A 26,783-nucleotide genomic window follows, 5' to 3' on the forward strand; every position below is an offset into this window, starting at 1 on the left:
ATGGCTCTAGGTAGAGTACTCGTACTAATCCACAAGGGTCATCCCTTTTCATTGGTCAAAGGCCATTTTGATCAATCGCTATGCCTTTGTTTCTCAATCCTGAAATTGAGGTTTGTACTCATCAAGATAATGAATTTGAAATAGAACTTGAAAATCCACAAGATTACCAGCCTTGAGGCAACATACTATACACAGTGAGTTGAGTCAACTCACTTAAAACTGGATCTGCAGACATGCAGGAGAAAGTCGCCACTAATCTATCCATGGATCATGTGAAAGGCCATGTTACAAAGTTTGATCACTAGTTCCAAACACATTAGGCAGAAGACATATCGACACAAGCTTAGCAAAGAAAGCCTCCTTGACAAAATAAGCACCTAATTGTCAGTGTGGCCATCTCAATTTCTAGCAAAAGTTTAAATGAAATTTTAAAATGTTTCGCATCTGCTAGAATTGCTGCAAAAAAAGACAAACAGTAAGCAAAGCAGGAACTTCTGCACTTATTCAATAATACACAACATTGTAGTCTTACAATTAAGCTTTTGGGAGCTTGTCTACTGAGGAGAGAGATAAGCTTCAACAAGATTAGAAGATAATGAGATTGATGAACATTTTATCACATCCAGCCATTCTCGACAAATTAAGGTGGGTTCTTGACAGTAGTATCAATGTAAGCACCTTTGTATGTCCATGAGTTGAGTCTTCCATCCTTGTAAGAAATGATACATCAAACAACAATCACTCTTTCCAGCCACCAATATGCCATGATTACAGATATCACTCCTAACAACAAAGCTGTTCCAACATTTCATGGTGAATGGAAAGTTCTAGGAGCCCTGGATTCTTGACCCTTGAATTGACTGTAGTGAGATGACTGTGCTAGATAGATATGGAAATATTTTGAAGGTAAATAGCACCAGAGATTTCAATTTCTGTAGATTGTTGATTATGTGATTGGAGATGACATTACAAGGAAATGACTGAATTATATTAAGTTATTAACCAAACAAATACCAATATTACACATGTATCAATGACCATAATGTCATTCAGTATGACGAATTTACTAACTGAATACATTTCTTAAAGAACTTTGCTAGGGTTTCATACAAAAAGAGAGGGAAAGTTAAAAGTTCTGAACATGTATAGCCACAAAATTACTCCGTGTTAAATTATGCTCTGATGTTAAAGCGATTTCATATCTAAAAGATTCTCCTCATAGAGGCCGTTAGATTAAGAAACATATTTAAAACACATATGTGCTCACAACATGAGCAGTCCATTAAAACGCTGAAATCCTCTAATGACCCAACTAATATTCATTGATGATCCACATTATACATGCTTTGAATAAGCTACTAAAAGAATAAACACCGACAGCTAATGGACTTTATTGCAACTGTCCAGTGTTATTTATCAACTTTCAGTTTTCACTTGAAACACCTGTTTGTGAGCTAAGACAGAAGAGAAAAGAAAACCAAGAAGATCCTCTAATATGGTCCATTCCTCCAGACCTACATCTGTAGCAAGATGGCTACTAGACAAGTAGTTTCTCTTCAATTATTTGTATGCCAAAAATATTAACAAGCAACTGCAATTACTCCTTGAAATCATCCTTATCGTCAAAGGGAATTGGCATATTCCTCCAGTAAACAGCCAGCGCGCTTCCTCCCAGCTGCAAACAAATGTAGTATGCTTTATATATATGGAAAAAAACAGTTAAGTGTTGTGACAAAGAAACCTATAGCCAACATAAACATTCCACACAGGAAAAGCACATGGAAATGATTAGAGCTTGAGCCCTACCGCCATGAAGACAACGCTGAAAGCTGAAGGAACAGCAACCAGTGGATTTGTGAAGTGTTTCTGTGCTAGCAAGAATCCAAGCGCTGAGCTCTGCAGGACAGTGGATTGGTGATTGACATAGTTTTGCAGGAAAATATGAAGTAACAAATATTTTTAAAGTTACAATTAGAGTAACAAACTAATGCAAAGTAAACTCTATGTTCAAAGGTAAAAGAAACCCTATTTTCTAAGATCATGCCTCTGCAAAAAGAAATGAAAATAGACAACCAGCTATTGTCCACAGAAGACCAGAAAGGGTCAATCAACTTCTCAAATACATCACATAGACTATTCCAAGAGAGAGCACAAGGCATCTCCAATCTAAGAGAATAATAAAGCATACAAGTATACAGCGCTGTGCCAACACCATAAAGAAAGTATCAAGTGGAAAACACCTGTCCCAAGTCATCAGTGTCACCCTTCCTCGTCAATAACCGTAAGTCCCCTTAGAAGTTACAACCATTATGAAAATATTATTTGGAGAAGGGTCTATAGCAATGGGGAAATTCTATGCAATCCTTAGTATAAATATTAATTGTTTAGTCCTGTTGATGCCCCCTCGTTTACACACCTGGTTAGTGTGGGAAAAATCTTCAACTCCACAAGGTGTGACTTGGTGGAAAACAAAGAGATGGGACTGTGACCTATCCCCAACTCTCTCTGTTAAAGCTCTCTCCTAGTTAAAGCTAAGGGGGATGGTTCTAATGAAAGTTAGATGAAGTGATGTGAGTTTTCTAGGAGACCAAGGTCAAAAGAACTATTTCAAAATTATGAACAAGCTTGTAAATATATTGAGCAAATTAAAGATATTTTCAAGGATAATTAACATAACATTCAAGAGATAAACATGTAAACCATTGCTTTGTACAATAATTTCTTAAATGAAATAAATACTTGCTCAAAGAGATTCAAAGTGAAATCTCAAATAATACATGCAAAATAGAACAATGTTAGATGGAAGTTATCACTTGCAAGATATAAATTGCATTTGAAAAGAGATGCTCAGGTAAACATAATATCATTCATGATCATAAGCATAAACATAGCAATTTAAGGGACAGTGACTTGCAAATGAAATTCAATGGACCAAAGTATTATTTGCAAAAAAAGAAGGTGTTGTACTTGCTAAATGAGATACTCAACAACAAAATATGATAAATTCAATAGATAGTGAGACTATTCACCATGACAAGTACATGAGATAAATAAACTTGCAAGTAAATTGGAAAATGCTTTAAAATAAATGAGTTAGAATGATATGCAACTTAGCTAAGGTGAGATGCAATTATCTTGGTTAATTTTAATCTATATGCTTATTTTAGGTGAGAGATTCTCCCTTCAACCTCTTACAAAGGGGTAAAATTTGGGGTGACTTGGAAGGAAGAATGGGCTGAGGAAGCCCTTGTCTTCGTTAATGATACCCTTCTCTTAATCCTTATAAATCATGTGTGTCTTCGTTCCTACAAGGGGACAAAGTCACCTTCATAACTGCAGGGTCACACACTTTACCTTATTCCATACCAAATGGAAGAACTTTTAGGGGAGATCTTGGTCCTATTATGTCTATACAACCAAACTTATGCTTGGAGGTAAATTTTAAATGTGCAAGATCTAAACTAAAATGCCTAAATGAAATGTTTGGATGTTATTAGTGCTTGTAGTTCCAAAGGACAATATTGATACAAATGCCTCAAAGTAAGTAAAGTAATTTCTCAAAATAAGATTGTACCAATGTTTCAATTATTTCAAAATGGAAAAAGCCCAATGTTACTCACAAGTTCCAAATAAAATTTTGCAATGGAAATCTCTTGCTTGCAAGTAAATTAAGTGATTGCTAGATTGCATATTGCTTCAAAATGTATGATTCATAATCAAAGTAACAAATAAGTGTAGGTTGACATCACAAAATGAGGCAATGTACTCCAAAGAACAAATTGCTAAATGAATGAATTAAGCTTGCCACATAAAACGTAAAGTATTTGCTTGCTCAAAGGATGTGCATGAAATGTAATAGGTTGCAACATACAAATACTTAAGAAATACAAAGCAAGTTGAAATGAAACTAGATGTGGATGCTATGTGAATTATATTAATGAATCAAAAGTGCATGTAAATAAACTAAATCAGAAAGCTAGAAGATAGAAATGCAAGTCAATCCACCCAAGAAAATTCCTCCCATTAAATGAGGAGGAGGAATGCCATGGGTAAATTTCCAAGCTCCCACAAGAAAATGGATTTTTTATTAGATGTGTTACAAAAGAATGAGAGCCTCTCTAGGCCTCAAAAGAAACTTAAGGAAGTCTTTACAATAAGATACTTCAACTATAGACCTTCCTTGATCAAAACTCACTACAAATGAGCCCTAAGAAATCCTTTTTGAAATCTGAAAATTACATACAAATTTCAAACTTGAAATGAAGAGGAAATAACATGAAGAGAGGTAAAGTCTCTCCCAAGGCCCATGACCTAGAGAGAGAAAGAGGTAGCCTTTTAATGAACTTGGCCTAAGCCAAGGTTGGACCTCAAAAGGGCTCATGGCCTTGCTACAATGTTGTCCAATAAATGCAAATGGGTCTTGCAAAAATGAATTAGTAGTTTGAAAGAATCTCTCCTCCAACTTGATGCCAAAGTGAACTTGAATTGCTGCTCAAAAGGCTGCAAAACAAATTAGAAAATTAGTGGAGAGAACATGCAAAAGAACAAACAATAATACACAACTAGTATACAAGAACTAAACCAAAGTCATGGGAGTGGAACTCCATGCTTGTCTAGTATAGAAAAATGTTCTAATTAGCTCATATAATCATTGAAAAGTTCTAGATTTAGATCAAATGATATATGGAATTTGAATTATAAGTGATTCAAGTAGAATATGGAAAAAAGAACTCCCCTTTCTTTGCTTCTCTTTGGATGAAGACCTTGAAGTTAAGATCGATGAGTCTTTTGTATGTTGAGTCTGGGAGTGAGTTGATTTATGAGAGACTTCTCCCACACCCAAAATGATACTTCACAAAATTCCAAGATTTTTTTTTTTACATGCTTAGAACAAATATTAGCACACATAAAGGAAAATAGAGCAATACAATGGGTGAAAGGAACTAGATATTCCTTCAAAAATCAATTAGCATTTCTCACTCCTAGAATACTATAAATCAAAGATATATGCAAGATAGCTTGCACATATCACTCCACAATGAATGACAGTAGAAGTTAATACAATCCAAATGCATAAGAAATTGAAGCACAATAAAGATAATTGAAAAGAGATCACCTAATGATAGAAAAATAATACCACCAATGATACCTCTGTTACTTGTGAAAATTAGTAATCCTTTAAGGAACCCCTACTACAGCAAATCTGAATCTACTTCACCTACTTGATTTTAATATACAGTATCAAGTTATTCTTCTGAATACTGAAGCAAATTACTTCCGCAACCTACACTACTTAAATTTGATTACATGAAACAAGAAACTGAGCAAAGAACAAGATACATAAGACATTGTTCTTTCTGGACAAAATAGTCTGCGGAAAAACCCAATGCATGAAAACCGGTGCAGCAGCTCTGAGGGTTTATTAATATGCCGGAGAAAATTCTGAATGCAATTCTAGGATGCTCAACTAGCAATCCTTTACAGAGAAAATACTTGACACAAGACTAGTGAAATAATCTCACCCTGTCACTAGAGAATCAGTGCTGATCCTTTAGCTCTAGAGGCTCTGCGTCACCTTCTAATGGCCTCTGCATCAAACTGCGTCACTCTGGGCAGCTTCTACGTCACCCCTCCTAGGTATTACATTGCCTCTCTGCTCTGGATCCTTTGTTGGATGAGAAATCGACTTTCTTCCCTCCAGTGTCACACCTTGGCTTCTGGCAACTGAACTTCGAATTCCCTCAGCAGAAACTCGACTTCCCCTCACTGACTGCGCTGCCTCTATGTCAGCACTGCGTAGGCTAGCGTCAACCCTCCTCTGGATGTCTTACTTTCCTCTCTCTGCCTTGTATTCTCTAGAAATTCTTTCTCCCAAATTTTCACTACCCCTCTGCTGCAACATCTCCCCAATTTATTTTCCTCCTGAGAACTTCTCACCTTAGAAAATCGATTTCCTCAATCTCACTGTGTGTTTCTAAATGAACCCCAAGCCTCCTTATACTTTTGTTGTTGAGACTTCAGTGACCAAGATTAAGTCTCTAACTAACAACTAAGACTAAAACATGACTTGATCCTCTTTCTAGATCATTCTCACCCATATTTTGATTAATACCCATTAATATTTTACTTTTCCTAAGTTTAGACTTAGGAACCCCATTAAAAATATTAATTATTTTAATAAAATACAATTCAGGTGGAATTTCACCAAACAGTTTCTGGGTTCTTTAGAACTCATGTGCCTTGGCCTCTCCACCAATTTTCATGGCTAGAGCACATCCGATGCTACCAAAAACTAACACTCCCTCTTAGCGAGGAAAGTGCTCTAGCAACAATGTCCAACTGCATGCTACTCTGTCTTTGAAGCACCTCCTTTTCGCACTGTTGCTGCCACCAACACTGTGCTGTTGCTGCAACTGTACTACTGCCCATGACACTGCCACTACCACTGCTGCATTTGTACTACAACTCCCTCTCAAATGCTGCATCTGCTATGCTGCTAACACTGCCACTGCTAACACAACATTCATACCGCAACTCAGCTGCTGAGAGAAGCAATTCAAAAACATCCAAAATTAACTGAACTTAACTGTGTTCAACATAATACCATGAATGTTGGAATTTGATTGCTCTAGTCTCTGACCCTCTGAATCTTTTGTGCTGCTGCTGACTTCCGCACTATGCCAACTGCACTGCTGCCAACCTTGCTCTACACTAATTAGTCTCTGGTCTTCAACTACTGTATTGTCCTCCAAACAATCCACTGCATCATCTGACACTAAGTCCATCTCGCTACTGCTGAATCTCGAGCTCTTGTAGGAAGGAATTGATCCAAGAGGTTGACTCGTCAAGAATCCTGCCCACATGTAGTCCTCCCCACTACAACTTTACATCACCCCATTTCCCTCCTAGAGATGTGTGGGCACTCATGGCAAACTCATCTTCGTCAATCTTTGCTGGAGTAGCCTTAGGATCATGTTTCTCATCCTTATCCTTTTGCTTCAAAGGACATTGGGATGAAAAGTGGCCCATCTCGCTACATCTAAAACATTTCACCTTCGAAATGTCATTCTTCCGCTTCTGCTTTTGCTGTCCCTTTGATGCTAGAGCTGCGTTCTCCTCCTCCTCCTTGGTCTTTGTGCCACTCCCACTGCTGCCATTGAGGTTGACCTTAACTAGGTCCCTCCTTAATTCCTCCTGTTGAAGGGCTGCCCACATCTCCTCCCATGAAGGTAGTCTTTCCCTGCCCAATATACTTTGGACAAAGACTTGCCATTCATCCGAGACTCCATTCAGGGCTATCCTTACCATCGCGGTAGATTGAGGAGTGGACCCCACTGCAGCAAGCTAGTCTTTGGTGTCCTGAAGGCGTTGAAGATAGGAGTTAATTCCTTCTCCCTTCTACATCAATGTCCACTACAACTTCAGTTCCCTTTTGCATCAATGTCCGCTGCAACTTCAGTTCTAGGTACATCTTCCACTGTTTGGAAGAGCCTTCATACAGTGAAGACAAGGCTTTCCATATCTCTCGGGCTGTATCCTTGCCTTGCAAGTGTGAGACCACATGATCTCGAACTCCATCGAGAATGAGCCTCTTCACCTCCCCCTGCCCGACCTTGTACTTCTTTCTTTGATCATTGTCAGCAGGAACAACTACAACACTTTTGACATAGGCTTCGAGATCATACTCCCCCAGAACAACTAAGATTTTGGTCTTCCATATGACATAGTTGGAAGCTCCTTCCAAACTGTCCTGATCTCTAAGCCCATGCGATCCCATCTCACCCAACTTTCGAATTGACTCCTCTAGTCACTACTCAACTGCCCAACAAGTGAGAAATTCAAACTTTTTGGCAAAAAAATCTTTGAGGAGAAAATTCCCCTTCTGTGTCTTTGCTCTTTTCTAGCGGATTTTTGCCTCGACAGAAACTGCGCCCTTCAAGCACTGCGCTGAGGCTCTGCATCACTCCTTCTGCCTCTGCAAATTCAAGAACTGGAGATGGTACCTCTCTATCGACTCTCTCAAAGAGAGATTTCCTCGGAATCCCTGCTTCCCGACAAGGACTGCACAATCCCTTCAAAAGGATTCGAATAGTTGCAAAGTGTAGCTTTTGGCCTCTTTGCTCAACACTGGATCTTCTCTTCTTGTTTCAAAATCAATACTCTGATACCATGTGAAAATTCCTAATCCTTCAAGGAACCCCTACTGTAGCAAATTTGAATCTAATACACCTACTTGATTTTAATATACATTATCAAGTTATTCTTCTGAATACTGAAACAAATTACTTCTGTGTTGAAATTTCTAAGTTTAACCCATTAGAAATTCTTCTTGTACTATCTGGTTTATTTCACCTACTTGTTTAATTACTTAGCAAGTTATTTAACCATGTAAATACTGAACCTAAACACAAGTACAATCTCAACTTCTACAGATCATCAAATAAAAGAAAACAAGCACACACGTGACACTGTTATTTTTGGACAAATGTCCCCGGAAAAACCCAATGCAGGAAAACCGATGCAGCTATTCAGATGGTTATATCATTATGCAGTCTATTTGAGTACAACTGGGTGCCTAATCGGCTCACCCAATAGAGAAAAATACATGGTAGTAATACCTCTATATCTGGAAACAGGTATTCAAAAAACCTGTCCCACGAAACCCTCTCCGGCAGAACTGAGGCTCAGGGCTGGCCCTTGTGGCCACTGCATCAGCCTCATGCTGACCTGCTTCAGCCCCAAGACCCTCTACATCAATCCTCTGAGGCATTGCGCAACCTCTGGGACCCTCTGTGTCACTCCCTTTACGTGGATGACACAATCCCTCAGGGCTCTATGCTTCCTCTGTTGGGCTCTGCGTAGCCTGCACTGGCTGCTGCTCTCGCTCTCTTTGCTTCTGCGCTAGTCTCCTAGTATTGTTCCTGCCTCTCTGCCTCGTACTCACTGCCCCTCGCTGCTGATCACTAATTCAACTTTGTTTAGCAACCCCGCTCTAGCAAAATGAATGACTGATCACTCTGGTGTGTTCTCCAACTGACCCTCAAGCCTCCTCTTATAATTTTCTCGTTGGTCCTTCAATGACCAAGATTAAATCTCTAATCAACACCTAAGATTAGATTTGGCTTGATCCATGACTTTTGGAACCTTCTAACCCAGTTTTATATTAATACCCATTAATATTTTATTTTTCCTAAGTTTAGACTTAGGAACTCCATTAAGAATATTAATTATTTTAATATCTCCCAAACCGGGTACAATCTATCCAAACCATTTATGGGTCTTGGAGATCTCATGTGCTTTAGCCTTTCCACCAATTTTCATGGTTAGAGCACATCCGATGCTACCCCAAATCAACACTCCCTCTTAGCGAGGACTGTGCTCTAGTAATACTCCACACTAAGGATCACCCTGATTATCCGGCATCGGTCCCTGTACTGATGCTAGGCCTCCCCGCCCAACATCCTTTACACTGCTGCATCCTGTACTGCTGCCCATGGCCCTACCACTGCCATTGTTGCATCCGTATGACAACTCCCTTTGCATCCGTGCTGCTACTGGTCCATCCTCCCAGCACTGCATTTGCACTACATTCCCTCTCATCATGCTTCATCGTGCTACTGCACTGCAACTCAATTACTGAGAATTAAGTAACTGATCACACAACTTCTGACATCCCTATCAGGCTAGAAACACTCCCGATGCTGAAGCTCCCTCTGTCGCTAACAAGTGCTCCCTCTACTGATCTCTCCGCTGGTGCAATAACTCCCTGCATCTCGCATCGTTGCACACCTCTCTCACCCATATTTTGATTAATACCCATTAATATTTTAATTTTCCTAAGTTTAGACTTAGGAACCCCATTAAAAATATTAATTATTTTAATAAAATACAATCTGGGTGGAATTTCACCAATCAGTTTCTGGATTCTTTAGAATTCATGTGCCTTAGCCTCTCCACCAGATTTCATGGCTAGAGCACATCCGATGCTACCAAAAACTAACATTACCCACCACTTTGTGGTTGATATCCCCAGGGTAAATTTTTCTCCATGATGAGCCTCAACTGGCAGCCAACAACCCCTTGATGCCTCCTACTAGCTCGTGCCATTTATCTACCACCTGAGCCAACCATGTGGTCCCTCACCCACTTGTATTGATTGTATGTTTGAAGGTGGGCCTCTCGAATCTAAAGATATGTCTTGTCATTTAGTAATTGAGTACTAGGTTTACTTATCATGGATACTTCTAGGTATGGATTGATGGGGGGATTTTGCGGAAAGAGTGGACTTAGTTTGTGCTCCTGTCCCCTTGATCTCTTTTGGTTTTTACCCTTGGATCTTAGTCCTGTGGGATCTCCTTTATTGACCATTTGGTTCTAGAGTGGTACTACTTGGGAAACCCCGATTTTGGGTGCATGGTTCCGCTCCTTTATCTGCACATATCACTCCCTTTCCACTCACTATACCCCCATTCACTTTTTCTCCCACTTGGGTCCACATAAGGCTAGCCTCCCTACCCCCTTGCCCCCACCTTGGGTCAGGCCTAAAATGATGCCCTGGAGGTTGAAGCAATTATAAAAAAAGTGAAAAGCATAAGTGGCCACATTTAACAGGAAATTGTACCACAAAACGAAAAAAATGGCCGGGACAAAAAATAATTAGCACGTGGGCAAAAGCCAACACATGAGCTCTACCCTATCCATGGCCATCACCCTGGTTCCATAGGCCCTAGATGAGCCTCCTTTATCATTCAAGAACCCATGATTGTCCCAACCCTTGGAGGGCAATGAAATGCCCTACCTCAAGAGGGGTAATCACTACTATATTATACACATCATGCTCTTGTCCTTTGAGCCCCGAGCAGTTAACTAAAGAAAAATTCATAAAAGGCAAAAGGTAAAAGGCATATAAAGAAGGGTGGAAAAATCAAGGTCGAGGCACCTCATGTACCACGACTGCTCCCTCCTTTACATTATATACCCAGGTGTGGGCTTTCCCTTATCTAGCTACCCTTATGCCCCATTATGTGGCCTAGGGCTACCCCTCTCATTCCCTATTCCATCTCACCTATTTTGTCACTTGCTACCTGTGAAAATTCCAAAACCCGAAATCCCTACTGCAACAAACTGATATTACTTCTCCTGCTTGTTAATCCATACAAGTTATTTACTGTGTTCTACGGTAAATATTGAAGTAAATACAACTGCAACATTCACTATTTAAAATTATATGCCGAAACAAGAAACTGAACAGGAGAAAGATACAACACAAGGACACAGTTATTTTTGGATAAATGTCCCCGAAAAAAACCCAATGCGGGAAAACCGGTGCAGCGACTCTGAGGGTTTTATTATTATGCAGTAGTAAATCTGAGTACAATTCATTGGAAGCCCAACTGGCTATTCGATACAAAGAGAAATTGGACAAAACAAATAGTGAGATGATCTCACCCTGTCACTGGAAGAATCTGACCTTGATCTCGGTGGAAGAAGGCTCTGCGTCCCTTCTGCATCAGCCTCTGCACAAATATGCGTCAACCCTACGTAGTCTCTGCATCACCTCAGATGGAGACTGCGCTGCTCTTCCTCCGGATCCTCTGCTGTCCAGAAACTTCGATTTCCAGCTTCCCAGTCTCCCACCTCGGCTCCCGGCTTTTGAAACTCGATTTCCTTAGTAGGAATTCGATCTTCCTCTAGGCTTTGCGTGTTGGAAATACTAAGAGGGGGGTTGAACCAATATTTCTTTTCAATTGTTATTATTCCCAGTTTAGATTCTTTACAATTTTAATCAAAGAAATGATTTTATTAAATATAGAAAAAGATTGAATACAATATCTGATGAATTTTTCCAAGCACCAACTTGGACTTTGATGAGGCTCCAACCTCTAGGGCTCCGACCCTATCTTACCAAGGCACCAACCTTGAATTTAGGAGCACCAACTCCAAGGACACCAATCCTTCCAATTTTGAGGCACCAACCCCAAGGGTTCTGACCCTATAGATTTACTCTGTCAAGAAATGTTTGATTGTATTACACTGTTTCCAAGGACTTCTTTACAAAATCTTGTCCTTGTAGTCTTTGCAACAGGTCACTGTCTATGCTATGGCTTCACTTTAGGTCCGAACCTTCCAAGATGAGTTAAGTCAAAAGATTGTCCTCCCGCTTTGTCTTCTGCTTCCTTCTTCGCTCAACCTTCGGCTTCTGTTGCACCTTCGTCATATGCTAGACCTTCGGCTTCTCGACCTTCAACGTCCTCTGTCTCTTCAAGTTCATAAGTTGTGAACCTTTTTTAATTCTTTTCTGTGCTCGATGCCTAATTGACACTTAAGGTGAGGTATTATAACTTGTATTTATACGGTTTTCCCTAATACCCAAACGACACGTTCATTTGGAAGGAGAGGACGACTTATGGATATTTATGGAGAAAACATAAAGGAGAGACTGTAACCATATTATAATAGAAGTCTCGCGGTCCCCACATGCCACGTCATTAATCGCAATCGCAATTTTCCAAAATCCTGCAATCACAAATTTTGGAGGTCTCTTACAAGCATGCTCATAACATAGCTGATTGCCCTATTACCGACGGAGGGGATGCGATATAATATTAAACAATTGTTAATAAGTTTGTTGGGTCCACAACCTTTATCGCAATCAGCGGTTTGGCCGTGTCAATCCTTAAGACTTGCGATATGACTCCCGACGAGATATTACATAAAAGTGTATCCTAATGGAGTTGTCGGGTCTGCATATTATATCACAATCGGTGTTTTAACATTACATCCCTTTGTCTTGTGATATGAAAGTTCTGATATGATGGATGCGATGTTTCTTTAGGGTGTGTTATAATGGAGTGATCGGGTCCACAGTCATATCGCAATCAGGGTTTTACGTGGTGACAACCCTTTAAGACTTGTGGTATGAAACTTTCGATGCGATGGATGTGATATTTCTTTAAGGAGTATTGTAATGGTCCAGTGGGTCCACAGTGGTATCATAATCGTAGGTTTTGGGTGGTGACATTTATGACTTACGATACGTAACTTTCGATAGTGGCGGATGCGGTATTACATTAAACTTGTTTTGATAGTCCTATCGGGTCCATACCTCATATCGGATATCGGAGGTTTTGGGTAGTGGCATATAATAGACCGCTGGTAAAGTCGCCAATATAAAGCCGCAGATATGTTTTATTACATGTGTTGGGGATTTTAATAGGTTTCAATGGTTTAATACTCCCTCCGCTTATTTCTTTGATATTATTGTTAACTCCTCCGTTAACACTATTTATGCTCCTCCGCTATGTGTTCCTCTTTGATCCTTCCAATGAACTTCTTCCTCTTATTCTTTGACTTCCTTGATGGCTCTCCTCCTTTGCTTCTTGCTCCTGTTGCTTCACTACTTCTCCTTGGCTTCACATCATCATTTGGTATCCTAGAATATTGCCATATTGACATCAACGAAAATCTAGATCAATGCTGCGTTGCCATTGCGCCAGCTTTGCGTGTGCTAGCATCAGCCTCTCTCTAGACGTCGTTCTACCCTCTTTGCCTTGTACTCTCCAGCCTAGGAAAACTTCCCTCTTTCGGATACTATCTCTGCCCCTCACTACAAAACATCACTATCAAAACTCTCTGACACTTGCTCTAGTTCAAAAAATTGAACTTCTGATCTGTGCGTGTGTGTGTTCTCCAAGTGTTGTTCAAGCCTTCTCTTATAATCCTCTCGTTGATCAATCAACAACCTAGATTAGATTCTAATCAATGGCTAGGATCATATTGATTTGATCTCTGCCTTCTTCTAGGAGTTTCACCTACAGTTTATATTAATACCCTTTAATTATTTTGATTTCCTAAGTTTAGACTTAGGTCCCATTAAAAATAATTAATTATTTTAATAAAACTATCTCCGGGTGGAATTTCCCAAAATGATTTATGGGTATTGGAGAATACATGTGTCTAAGTCTCCCTGCAAAATTTGAGACTTAGAGCACATCCAACGCTACCAGAAATCAACACTCCCTCTTAGCGAGGAATGTGCTCTAGCAATACAACCTGTTGAAGCATCACTTTGTTCTGTAACATCTCCTTCTGCGCTACTGATGTCTGACCTCTTGTCCACCAACTACTGCACAAATGCTACATTTGTACTGCTGCTGACCCTGCCACTGTCAACACTGCATCCGTACTGCAACTCCCTCTCAATTCTGTATCCGTGCTGTTGCTGGCACTGCCACTGCCAACTGCATCTGCACTGCAACCTTCTCTAACTGCTGCTGCTACTACATTAGCAACGGGAAAGCATCCCAAATTATTGAACTGGTGTTCAGTATGATGCATCTCGCTACTACTAGTCTCTATGTTGACCTCTGAAGCCTCTGCGCTGCTGCTGACCTCTGCTCTGTACCATCTGCACTGCTGCCAACTTTGCTCTGTGCTGCTGAGTCTCTGGCGCTACTAGCCACTGCAACTGTCACTCCTACACTCCTCTACATCAACTGGCCTGGTCCATCCTGCTACCTTTGTTTTGGGCTCCTGTAGCAAGGAATTGATCGGAGAGGTGGGCTCCTCAAGGATCCTGCCCATCTGTAGCTCTTTCGAACTACAACTCTAAATCAACCCACCTCCCTCTTGGAAATATCTCGACTATCATGGCAAACTCATCCTCCTCTATCTTCGTGGCTACAGCCTTTAGATCATGCCTTTCATCTCTGTCCTTCTTCCCGAGAGGACACTGTGTTGCGTAGTGACCGATTTCACCACACTTGAAGCATTTGATCTTCAAAACGTCCTTCATTTGCCTCTGTTGCCCCTACTGCCCCTTGGATGCGAGGGCTGCATTCTCTTCCTCCTTGGGTGTCGACCCACTGATGCTGCTTCTGTCAAGTTTACACTTGACCAAGTCTTTCCTCAACTCCTTTTGCTTAAGAGTTGCCCACATCTCATCCCAATTTGGCAAAGTCGCCATGCCCAAGATGCTTTGGAAAAAGACTTGCCACTCCTATGAGACTGAGTTGAGGGCTAGTCTAACCATCTCAGAACCTTGAGGTGTTGACCCCATAGCTGCCAATTCATCTCGGGTCTCCTAAAGCTTCATGAGGAACGGATCAATCTGTTCCCCCTTCTACATTTGCGTAGATATCATCTTTTGCTCCAAGTAAATCTTTCGTTGCTCGAAAGATCCTTGATACAGCGTCGACAATGCATCCCGCAACTCCTTGGTAGTGTTCGTGCCAGCTATGTGACAGAGTATATGATCCTTCACTCTGTCGAGGATCATTCTTTTTGTCTTCGCCATTTCTCCCTTGTACTTCTTGAGCTGATCTAGATTTGTGGGCTCAGCTACCACGCTATCAACGTAGACTTCGAGAAAATGCTCATCTAGAAGGCATGACATTCTTGTCTTCCAGATTACATAGTTGAATGCCCCATCCAACCTATGCTGATCTCTCAGTCCACTGGTTACCATCTCTGCCAATCGAAAAAAGTCGAATAACCTCCTCTCTTATCTGCGCAGCTCTGGACTAGCCTACGCACTCCCTTCCGGAGCTTATAGATCTGCCCCTTTCTGCTGTTGCTCAGCTAGTGAGAATTCAAACTCGTTGGTTGGAAGTCCTCTGAGGACGAATTCCCTCAACCGTGTCTCTCTCTTCCCTATGACATCTTTCTGCCCAACGACTCCTTGCAGAAAACTGCATCCCACCAGAAAAATCCCTCTTCGTTGAAGCTTCTACTGCGGTGCTCCATCTATCGACTCACTCAGAGAGAGATTTACCACGAAAGTTTAGCCCTCCTGGCTTGAACTACACAAACCCTCTAGGCATTCGAATTGATGCCTTTGCAGGAAATTTGAATTCCCTTCTTCCTTCAGCACTGGGTCTTCCGGCTCTCTTCTTCGTGCTTCACCTGTAGCTCTGATACCATGTGAAAGTTCAAAAAACTGGAATTCCTACTGCAGCAAATTGATGTTACTTCTGCTACTTGTTAATCCATACAAGTTATTTACTGTGTTGTATGGTAAATATCGAAGTAAATACAACTATAACATTCACCATTCAAAATAGTATGCCAAAACAAGAAATTGAACAGGAAAAAGATACAACACAATGACACAGTTATTTTTGGACAAATGTCCCTGGAAAAACCCAATGCGGGAAAACCGGTGCAGTAGCTTTGAGGGTTTTATTATTATGCAGTAGTAAATCTGCGTACAATTCGTTGGAAGCCTAACTGGCTATTTGATACGGAGAGAAACTAGACAAAACAAATAGTGAGATGATCTCACCTTGTCACTGGAAGAATCTGACCCTGATCTCGTTGAAAGGAGGCTCTGTGTCCCTTCTGCATCAGCCTTGTGTAGATATGCATCAACCCTATGCAGTCTCTGCGTCACCTTAGCTGGGGACTGCACTTCTTTTCCTACGGATCCTCTGCTGCCCAGAAACTTTGATTTCCAGCCTCCCGGTCTCACAACCCGGCTCCCAGCTTCTGAAATTCGATTTCCTCGGCAGGAATTCAATCTTCCTCTAGGCTCTGCGCTACCATTGCATCAACTCTGCGTGGGTCAACATCAACCTCTCTCTGGATGTCATTCTTCCTTCTCTGCCTTGTACTCTCCGACCTAGGAAAAATTCTCACTTCCGGATACTATCTTTGCCCCTCATTGCAAAAGATCACTATCGAAAATCTCTCCGGCAGCTGCTCTGCTTCAGAAAATCGAACTTCTGATCTGTGTGTGTGTTCTCCAAGTGTCCATCAAGCCTTCTCTTATAATCCTCTCATTGATCAATCAACAACCCATATTAGATTCTAATTAATGGCTAAGATCATATTGACTTGATCTCCGCCTTCTTCTAGAAGCTTCCCCCACAGTTTATATAAATACCCTTTAATTATTTTAATTTCCTAAGTTTAGACTTAGGGTCCCATTAAAAATAATTAATTATTTTAATAAAACTGTCTCTATGTGGAATTTCCCAAAACGATTTCTGGGTATTGGAGAATACCTCTGTCTAAGCCTCCCTGCAAAATTTGAGACTTAGAACAAATTCAATGCTACCAGAAATCAACACTACCCCCATTAGAATGGTGCACCTTCGACATACTATCCACTTTAAGGGTTGAAACCACCTAATAAGGTGCTTGGCTAACCCCCTTTGGAGTTTGGAGACACTAGCACATGCCAAAGCCCACTACAAAAGGGCATGCCATTATGAAGTACCCACAATGTTATCCATGGTTTGTAAGCTCCTTTACCCAGTTATTCGAATGATTGATTGTACTGGAAGCCTAGGGGACGCATTGGATCTTATGCAGGATTGCAGGTGGTTTCCATTCGGGTTTGGCTTCACTATATGGGATATTGACACCCAGAGGTCCACATTTGCACATGTAGAGTGTGCATAGAGAGCCATTGTTAAATTGGCAACTAGGGCCAAACTCCATGTGGGTCGGCTTATTTATGGCAGCTGATATTTTTATTGGATCCTTCTCGCCGAGAGGTCTAGGATTGATCCAAAGATCATCCGATTCCGATAAGTATTTATGGAGATATGAATTTATTTTGTCTATGTAATTATTATCAAGCCGACCAGCTCTTATGTAGGATCTAGAAGCCCAATCGACGGGTCTATTCATCATCCTCATTTTAGTATAAATAGATGAGTATTTGATGTCATTTTGAATATGTATCCTTGAGGTGATCTCCTCTCCACGTCTGGGTTTTTGGAAGGAGATAACCAAAAGATACGCTGGCCTTATGGTGATGCCCTAGCCGCAGGTCGATCTATGCAACAAACAGAGACACCTACACGTTGTCAAATGGAGATATCTCATACGCTAGAATGTAAGACCTTATACGCAGTCATGGGAGATATTCGACGCAGTGAATAAAGACTCATCCAACGCAGTCATGATCTGTTCATGATTACGCTGTTCATAATGGATACGTTGAGGATATTATAGGCTGGTATTCAATGCAGTCAATGAAGTTATTAACGCAGTCAAGGAAACGTTACAACCTGCACGCTGATTCATGCTGGAGACTATTACGCTGTGGATAGAAACCCTATATGTTGAGCCGACAATAAAGTTAGTAACGTAGTCAAGGGAACACTGTCCAGAAACAACCTGCACGCTGTTCATGCTGAAGACAATTACACTGTCAATAGAAACCCTATACACTGAGCTAGCAATCAATTCATTAACGCAATCAAGGGAATGCTGTCCAAAAGCAACCATATGGTTCTGAGATTGGAAGAGGAGCTGCTATGATAAGAAGAAACCTGCAGTTTATACGCACTCAATCACTATCTTGTAGACTTTAATATGCAAGTCATAAATATGCAGTCATAAAGACCTTTCTGCGCAGATAGATATTGTTACATAGTCAAAGGAACTCCACACGCAGTCATGGAGCAAACGCACAGCTACGTGTGATAGCAAACGCACAACTACATGAACCCTAATCCATTGTGTATATATGCGTTATGAAGAATGTCATGACCATATACGCACAAGACTCTGTAATGATATAACACAGTCTATATGGGAAACGCAGTCAGGTATGGAAACATCTACTTCATTGGCAATGCTCTATACACACAACAATGAACTATATACGCACAACTATGACTATACGTTGTCATCTATCACAGTGCATACTTGATGGGCAGTAATGCTAATATAGTAGTCAATGGTATGACTGTAACAATCTTCAGTGGAATTGTGTCAGCATATTCATTGACATGTTATGGCATGACATGGCATGAAAGACACACTATGTATAATATGGCAGAAAACATATATGGCATGAGCAGCATCATGATGTAGATCAAGCATAATGCAGCATAGAGATGAGATCATGAGCAGCATGATATATATGGACAACTTGATATATATGGGTAGCATGATGTATGAGATCATGTGCATGGGCAGCACAATGATAAACGGAGCATGGGCAACATCATGTTAAATGTAATCATAAGCATGGGTAGCTTGATGATGAATGAGACCATGGAAGATGCAGCAAGATGAGTAGCATGAAGATGAGAGCAGCTCAGTCACCTAGGTCCAGCATGGTGATGAGGCAGCATGATACTACACGGTAAGGTGCGGTAAATGGATGAGATGCAGTACTATGATAGGAGAAGGAGTCACCTTAGAGAATCAGTTGAAGCAATATGTCTTCAACTGATCTCGGCAGATATCAAAAGTCAAAGTGTTGACTTCTATTGTAAATGTACTATCTCTCTTGCTTTCTCTGCTGAACTTTGAAGAACATAAAAGAAGAATTGATCAAAGGGTTTCCCTACACATTGTGGGGTTTGTCCCTGGCTCGCGCCATATCTTGTGTCCTCTTGCCTTGGCTTGTCTTCTGCGTTTTATATTTATGTTCTATCTGCAGTTTATCGTAATGCTGATGTGATTGCTAACTGTGAAAATTTAAATAAATTGCTCTAGCATAGAACATACCAAAACTTAACATGGTATCAGAGCTGAGGTGAAGACAATGCCCAAGCAAGAGTGAAAGAGCAATCACCGAAGACAGTTGGGACACGACAAAAGGATCAATGGGTTCCTCATAATTCACCTAGGGTGAAGTCAAAGCAGAGAATGTTATCAGAATAGTGCAGCGGAAGATTATGATCAGTTCATTGCACTTATCGATGGAAAGGTACGTGTTTGAAAATAGATATTTTAAAGATGTTTTGAGTTCAGGGTTGTATCAAGTTGCAGGAAGTCCACTGGGGACCATGTCCATTGACTCAGCACTGGAGGTCTGTGAGTTAGATGGTGACTAGGATGCCTAAATTCAAAAAGAAGCATGAAGTACATGTCTGAAATGTACTGAAGGAAAATATTATAAGGGGACCTTTCCCCTCATGCAGCAAGTTCACAGGTTTGGAACAACCCGAGGAGTTTGATGGAAGAAAGCCCTCTATGGCTTGAAGAAAAACACCTCGGGCATAGTATGAGAGGATTGATAGCTGTCTAATGCAGCTAAGATTCACTAGGAGTGAAACCGATCCAAACCATTACTCGAAGGTTGTGGATGATAAACCTCTCATACCGGCCCCTATGTCTGACAGGTGCAGACCCTCTCATTTATAGGAGACAGAGGGAGTTGGATTCTGAATGTGAGAAGATAAGCTGCAAGCTTGTGACTGCCTCGAAGATCTTAACTTTCAGAAGTTATATGGTAATGATGTCGGACCAGATTTGGGAAATGCCTTTGAGTTTCATAAACTCATTCACATTGATGTACTTGGAGAACCTCCATCTGGACATATGGGATGCAGTTAGCATGGTGAGCTCATATTTGAGCCTCACTGGATTGGTGCCAAGAATCTTCTGAGATATCTTCAGGGTACAATCTCTCATGGATTGAGATACACTGCGGAAATATGAAACCTCATGATTATTCGAATGATGAGTGGGCAGGAAGTATGAAGGATCACTAGAGCACTTCCCAGTGCTGTTTCTCTTTGGAATCTGCCTCGATATCCTGGATGAGCAGGAAGCAGAAGTCAGTGACTTTGAGCAGAATACATTGCTGATAGCATGGCCTTTTGTGAGGCAGTCTGGTTGTTGAAACTCTTCAGTGAGTTGTTTGTACAGATGATGAATACCACTGTGATTCTCTGTGACAACTAGAGGTGGGATTCGATTATTGAGGAATCTCGTATTCGACAATTGCTCCAGTAGATAGACATCAAATACTGCCTTATCTGGGATATGGTAAGTCGATGATCAAGGAGGCTCCATCGCACTGAGATGATGTACAGGACAAAGCCCCGAGGAAAGATCAAATTTGTGATTTTCCCGAACGACTTGGAGTCATCGAGAGACCTTTGTAAAAGGGTCCTGCATGTTGCATATATTGAGCTCTGGGAGCTCTGGGGGCTTGCATTTCTACTGGAGCAACATACTGGTGGTGCGTACTGGAACAAGATGATTCACTCTCTTGTGGGACAAGATGATACGCTCTCTTGTGTAGCAGGATGATTAGTTCTCTTGTGAGGCCTAGATTGATGTGTTCTCCATGGCGATTGTAGTAGGATTGATGTGTTCTCCTGTGAGGCCTGGATTGATGTGTTCTCCATGGCGATTGTAGCAGGATTGATGTGTTCTCCTGTGAGGACAGGATTGATTAAGTTCTCCTGTCGAGGCATCCTACCCATGCAGTCTGGGACTCATGGGAAGTACCTCTCATCTGATCAATGAGTAGGGAAATGAAGTTAGGGACCATAGTAGTACCAATGGACGCATCGTTGTATCTACCGTACTCCCTATGCTAGGATGACCTCCATTGATCTGGGATCAATGATACTGGTCTGGGACCAGTGGTAGGAGTTGTACATACTATGACGCTGACTTCAGGTTGGCTGAGACTGGTCTGGGACCAGTGGTACATACTCCGAGACTGACTTCGTGTCAGTGCAGTACTGGTCTGGGACCAGTGAGGGTCGTACATACTATGACGCTGACTTCGGGTCGGTTGAGACTGGTCTGGGACCAGTGGTACGCACTCTGAAACTAACTTCGGGTTAGTGGAGAATGATATGACTCATTCTCGATCAATTCTTCTTCTTCATAGTTCAGCAGAGCTGAGCAGAGCAGAGCTACCAGAGCCAGCAGAGCAGAGCTAGCAGAGCCAGCAGAGCTGAGCAGAGCAGAGCTACCAAAGCCAGCAGAGCTGAGCAGAGCAGAGCTAGCAGAGCTGAGCAGAGCAGAGCTAGCAGAGCCAACAGCGCTGAGCAGAGCAGAGCCAGCAGCGCTGAGCAGAGCAGAGCTAGCAGAGCCAGCAGCGCTGAGCAGAGCAGAGCTAGCAGAGCCAGCAAAGCAGAGCTAGCAGATCCAGCAGAGCTGAGTAGAGCAGAGCAGAGCTGAGCAGAGCCAACAGAGTTGAGCAGAGTTGGGCAAAATAGTGCAAGGCACTGATAGCAGAGATAGTACAGTCGGACTTATGGATCAACCGATGGAGTTCTCCTAGTTGAGAGGGAGTGTTAAATTGGAAACTAGGGCCAAACTCCATGTGGGTCGGCTTATTTATGGCAGCTGATATTTTTATTGGATCCCTCTCGTCGAGAGATGTAGGATTGATCCAAAGATCATCCAATTCCGATAAGTATTTATGGAGATATGAATTTATTTTGTCTATGTAATTATTATCAAGCCGACCAGCTCTTATGTAGGATCTAGAAGCCCAACCGACGTGTCTATTCATCATCCTCATTTTAGTATAAATAGATGAGTATTTGATGTCATTTTGAATATGTATCCTTGAGGTGATCTCCTCTCCACGTCTAGGTTTTTGGAAGGAGAGAACCAAAAGATACGCTGGCCTTATGGTGATGCCCTAGCCGCAGGTCGATCTATGCAGCAAACAGAGACACCTACACGTTGTCAAATGGAGATATCTCATACGCTAGAATGTAAGACCTTATATGCAATCATGGGAGATATTCGACGCAGTGAATAAAGACTCATCCAACGCAGTCATGATCTGTTCATGATTACGCTGTTCATAATGGATACGTTAGGATATTATAGGCTGGTATTCAACGCAGTCAATGAAGTTATTAACGCAGTCAAGGAAACGTTACAACCTGAACGCTGATTAATGCTGGAGACTATTACGCTGTGGATAGAAACCCTATATGTTGAGCCGACAATAAAGTTAGTAACGTAGTCAAGGGAACGTTGTCCAGAAACAACCTGCACGCTGTTCATGCTGAAGACAATTACACTGTCAATAGAAACCTTATACACTGAGCTAGCAATCAATTCATTGACGCAGTAAAGGGAATGTTGTCCAGAAGCAACCATATGGTTCTGAGATTGGAAGAGGAGCCGCTGTGATAAGAAGAAACTCGCAGTTTATACGCACTCAATCACTATCTTGTAGACTTTAATATGCAAGGCATAAATATGCAGTCATAAAGACCTTTCTGCGCAGATAGATATTGTTACATAGTCAAAGGAACTCCACACGCAGTCATGGAGCAAACGCACAGCTACGTGTGATAGCAAACGCACAACTACATGAACCCTAATCCATTGTATATATATGCGTTATGAAGAATGTCATGACCATATACGCACAACACTCTGTAATGATATAACACAATCTATATGGGAAGCGCAGTCAAGTATGGAAACATCTACTTCATTGGCAATGCTCTATACACACAACAATGAACTATATACGCACAACTATGACTATACGTTGTCATCTATCACAGTGCATACTTGATGGGCAGTAATGCTAATATAGTAGTCAATGGTATGACTGTAACAATCTTCAGTGGAATTGTGTCAGCATATTCATTGACATGTTATGGCATGACATGGCATGAAAGACACACTATGTATAATATGGCAGAAAACATATATGGCATGAGCAGCATCATGATGTAGATCAAGCAAAATGCAGCATAGAGATGAGATCATGAGCAGCATGATATATATGGACAACTTGATATATATGGGTAGCATGATGTATGAGATCATGTGCATGGGCAGCACAATGATACACGGAGCATGGGCAACATCATGGTAAATGTAATCATAAGCATGGGCAGCTTGATGATGAATGAGACCATGGAAGATGCAACAAGATGAGTAGCATGAAGATGAGAGCAGCTCAGTCACCTAGGTCCAGCATGGTGATGAGGCAGCATGATACTACACGGTAAGGTGCGGAAAATGGATGAGATGCAGTACTATGATAGGTGAAGGAGTCACCTTAGAGAATCAGTTGAAGCAATATGTCTTCAACTGATCTCGGCAGATATCAAAAGTCAAAGTGTTGACTTCTATTGTAAATGTACTATCTCTCTTGCTTTCTCTGCTGAACTTTGAAGAACATAAAAGAAGAATTGATCAAAGGGTTTCCCCACACATTGTGAGGTTTGTCCCTGGCTCGCGCCATATCTTGTGTCCTCTTGCCTTGGCTTGTCTTCTGCATTTTATATTTATGTTCTATTGCAGTTTATCGTAATGTTGATGTGATTGCTAACTGTGAAAATTTAAATAAATTGCTCTAGCATAGAACATACCAAAACTTAACAGCCATGGGCCTCCCCAGCAATAGACAACACTCCACAGATCTTCATGGATGTTCAGAGACTACTAGCAACCCACTTTTATGATGATGGTGACATGATTGGTACACTATGCCCAGCAGGCCCCCATAGGAGCCCCACACTCTTGGCAGGTGTCCCAGCACTTGTACGATGTCATGGCAGCATTCATTCCACCACTTGGACCAATGTAGAGGATCTACAAACATCTCTGATTCATATGGAGACCCATGGGGTCAATGATGTGCCCTCAAACTCATTGAGAGCACAACAGGTCTACTACTCGGAGAACAAGGGTCCACCCCCTTGTCCATCATATTCTAAGGGATTTATTCCTCAATATGGCACTTCGGGACGTTATTGAATCTTTGGAGGGCCCTATGACATGCATACATCATTATTTGGCCCCTTGTGAGGCTTGTTTTTACATTATGAGCTAGTATGGTGGGCTTGTCACCATCAGGAGTTATTATTTTCACATTATTTTATATTTAGGGGCCCATAGGCTAATTTGAACTCCTTAGGAGGCAATATATTGATGTTAGATACATTCATTTGGATCATCACTTGACTTGGAATCTCTCTAGTCTTAGAGAATTTTCGCACTTTTTCCTTGGAGGATATTTGCTGGAGATGGATGAATTTTGATGTATGGATTTGGGCTATTTCTCTTATCTTGGAGCTTTGTTATGCAAACGAATTTCTGGTTGGATATACTCTATAACTTTGTAAGTGATTTTTATCGTTGTTATTCTTGTTGCTGCATACTGCTAAAATTAGGGCTAGTTGTTGCATTATTGTAATGTGGAATTGAGCTATGTTTTAGTTGTAGGGGCCAATGTTATATGAATGAAATGTCCTAGAGGTTATTTATCTCAAAAAGCTTGCATCATTTGCTTTAAAGTATAAATTCTTGAAAATTGCTTTTCTTTTCTTACTATCTATACATTGGATGAAGTTGACTTTCTGAGCCTCCTTGATCAAGAATCCAAGTTCTTACTCATTACCATCCTTGACTCCATATCCCCAAGTGAATTAGGCACTGGTTCCATAAAAGGGTGATCATCTCAACCTTCATTTTACCATTTTTCCACTTTTTCCCAAGTCTAGCCCCATTAGGTCACCTAGGGCATCAATTTCCCAACAATTGGGCCAAGGAAAATTTTTGACCTCCTCTAGGCTGTTGCGTTGGTGGGTCCCCTTCCTCTTCTCCAAATTTGAGGCCATTCTGACAGTGGAATCTCCGAGAATCCCAAGTCCTAGCTCTAGGACCAAATTTTGCCTAGGTATCCCCAAGGCTAGACCTTAGTAGGATCAATTCAACCTTTTGAAGTGAATATTCTTGTTTGTTCCTTTCCCCTCACCTTGTCCAGGATAGGAACATCATTGGTTGCTATATTCCATCCTTGACCCTGGGCTGGGTCCACTTGGCCTCGTGTGGTCCCACTTCTCAATAAAGATTATTTTTCAAAGACCATTTGGAAGTCCAAGTTTCCAAGGATTATAGGGTTCGAGAAACTCCTCTATAAGCCTATTCTCTCTCCCTCAACCCTCCAATCTTCACCCCTTAACCCCGGTGGACCAATTCCCTTGCTTAAAGAGCAAGCAAGTTCCATTTTTCATTCCATCCCTGGGAAAGAGTTTTCAGGGTCACTTCTCACTTATCTATTGACATCTACTTTACAAAGTGATCCCTACACTACTGGGATTCCTCCCATCGGTGGAAGTCCGTAAAGAGCATGGAGACTTAGCTATGGTAACAGTGGGCTAAGCCTCCACTGTTGCCCTTGACCTAGCAATTGCCCTCTTAGGAACTCCCTTTAGGTCCCCTTCTTGTTTGAGTGGTAACAACCCCAAAGATTTTGTTTTATTAGCAAAATCAAGTGTACAAATTGACAGAGTTTCATCAAGCCCAATAGCTTATAACATGAATACATAGTGAGAGCCCAATGCACACTTAAATAGAAATTTTGGAGAAAATCCCAATGAGAGAACCAAGTGACAAGTGGTTTTGAAGAAGATCCCAAGAAGAGAAGTCAAATCCAAGTGGAGAGAAGCCATGACACATGTGAACCTCCAACCAAATTGAACTCCTTGAGGTGGTCATCGAATTCTTCATCAAACAACTCGAATTCTCCATGCGTGCAACCAAGAAATGCCAACTGTGAAGCAAGAGAGAGTTAACTCTCATCCAATCTCAACCATCAACTCATGAAGTGACACATCTCCTCTATGCCATGCATTGAGCCTATTTGAGGAAATGCGTGGGCCTCCTTGGGGAATTCATTGTTCATTGTGCCAAATGAAGATGCCAAGTGTAGGAGCTAATGGAAATAAGGTGGAGACAAACCTCCAACAAAATCTCAATCAAATATCCCCCCACATGCATTTAATCCCAAGAAATTCGATTTTACAAGTCAACAAATTGATTTCCTCAATTGTAGTTGGGAATTCGATTTCCCCATGTACTCATTATCTTTATGTCGTCATGTGCCAAATCATCTTCCACTTGTCCTTTGACTTACTCTTGACTTGAGATAATTTTCAAGTCATTTCCATGTCATTTTGTCACATGGAGTTATTTATTTCTCTCCATTTAATTTATTTCTGGAATAATTTATTGCCACATTTTCCAATAAACTTAGGAAAAGTGGGTTTTGAGGGTCTAGAACTTATTTTTTACCCCTACAAGTGTGTCAT

General features: G+C 41.2%; 1 protein-coding gene across 2 annotated transcripts in view; it reads right to left on the minus strand.

Annotated features, from left to right (window-relative positions):
- Positions 1-1,523: 1,523 nt before the first annotated feature.
- The window catches only part of BASS2 (Sodium Bile acid symporter family), a 280,194-nt gene continuing 254,934 nt past the window's right edge, over positions 1,524-26,783 (minus strand). Inside the window, exons 12-13 of one of the 2 annotated variants that reach the window (XM_089446349.1) lie at positions 1,807-1,896; positions 1,524-1,675 (exon numbers count right to left, since the gene is read on the minus strand). In XM_089446349.1, coding sequence (XP_089302475.1) covers positions 1,598-1,675; positions 1,807-1,896 — 168 coding nt within the window. In that variant the 3' untranslated portion in view covers positions 1,524-1,597. Of the gene's footprint in view, positions 1,676-1,806; positions 4,501-26,783 lie in introns of those variants that run through there. The other variant, XM_089446350.1, reaches the window with a different exon arrangement.

This window comes from Pinus tabuliformis, chromosome X, assembly GCF_031772625.1.
Source record: "Pinus tabuliformis cultivar Carrire ecotype Pingquan chromosome X, CPIR1, whole genome shotgun sequence".
NCBI lineage: Eukaryota > Viridiplantae > Streptophyta > Pinopsida > Pinales > Pinaceae > Pinus > Pinus tabuliformis.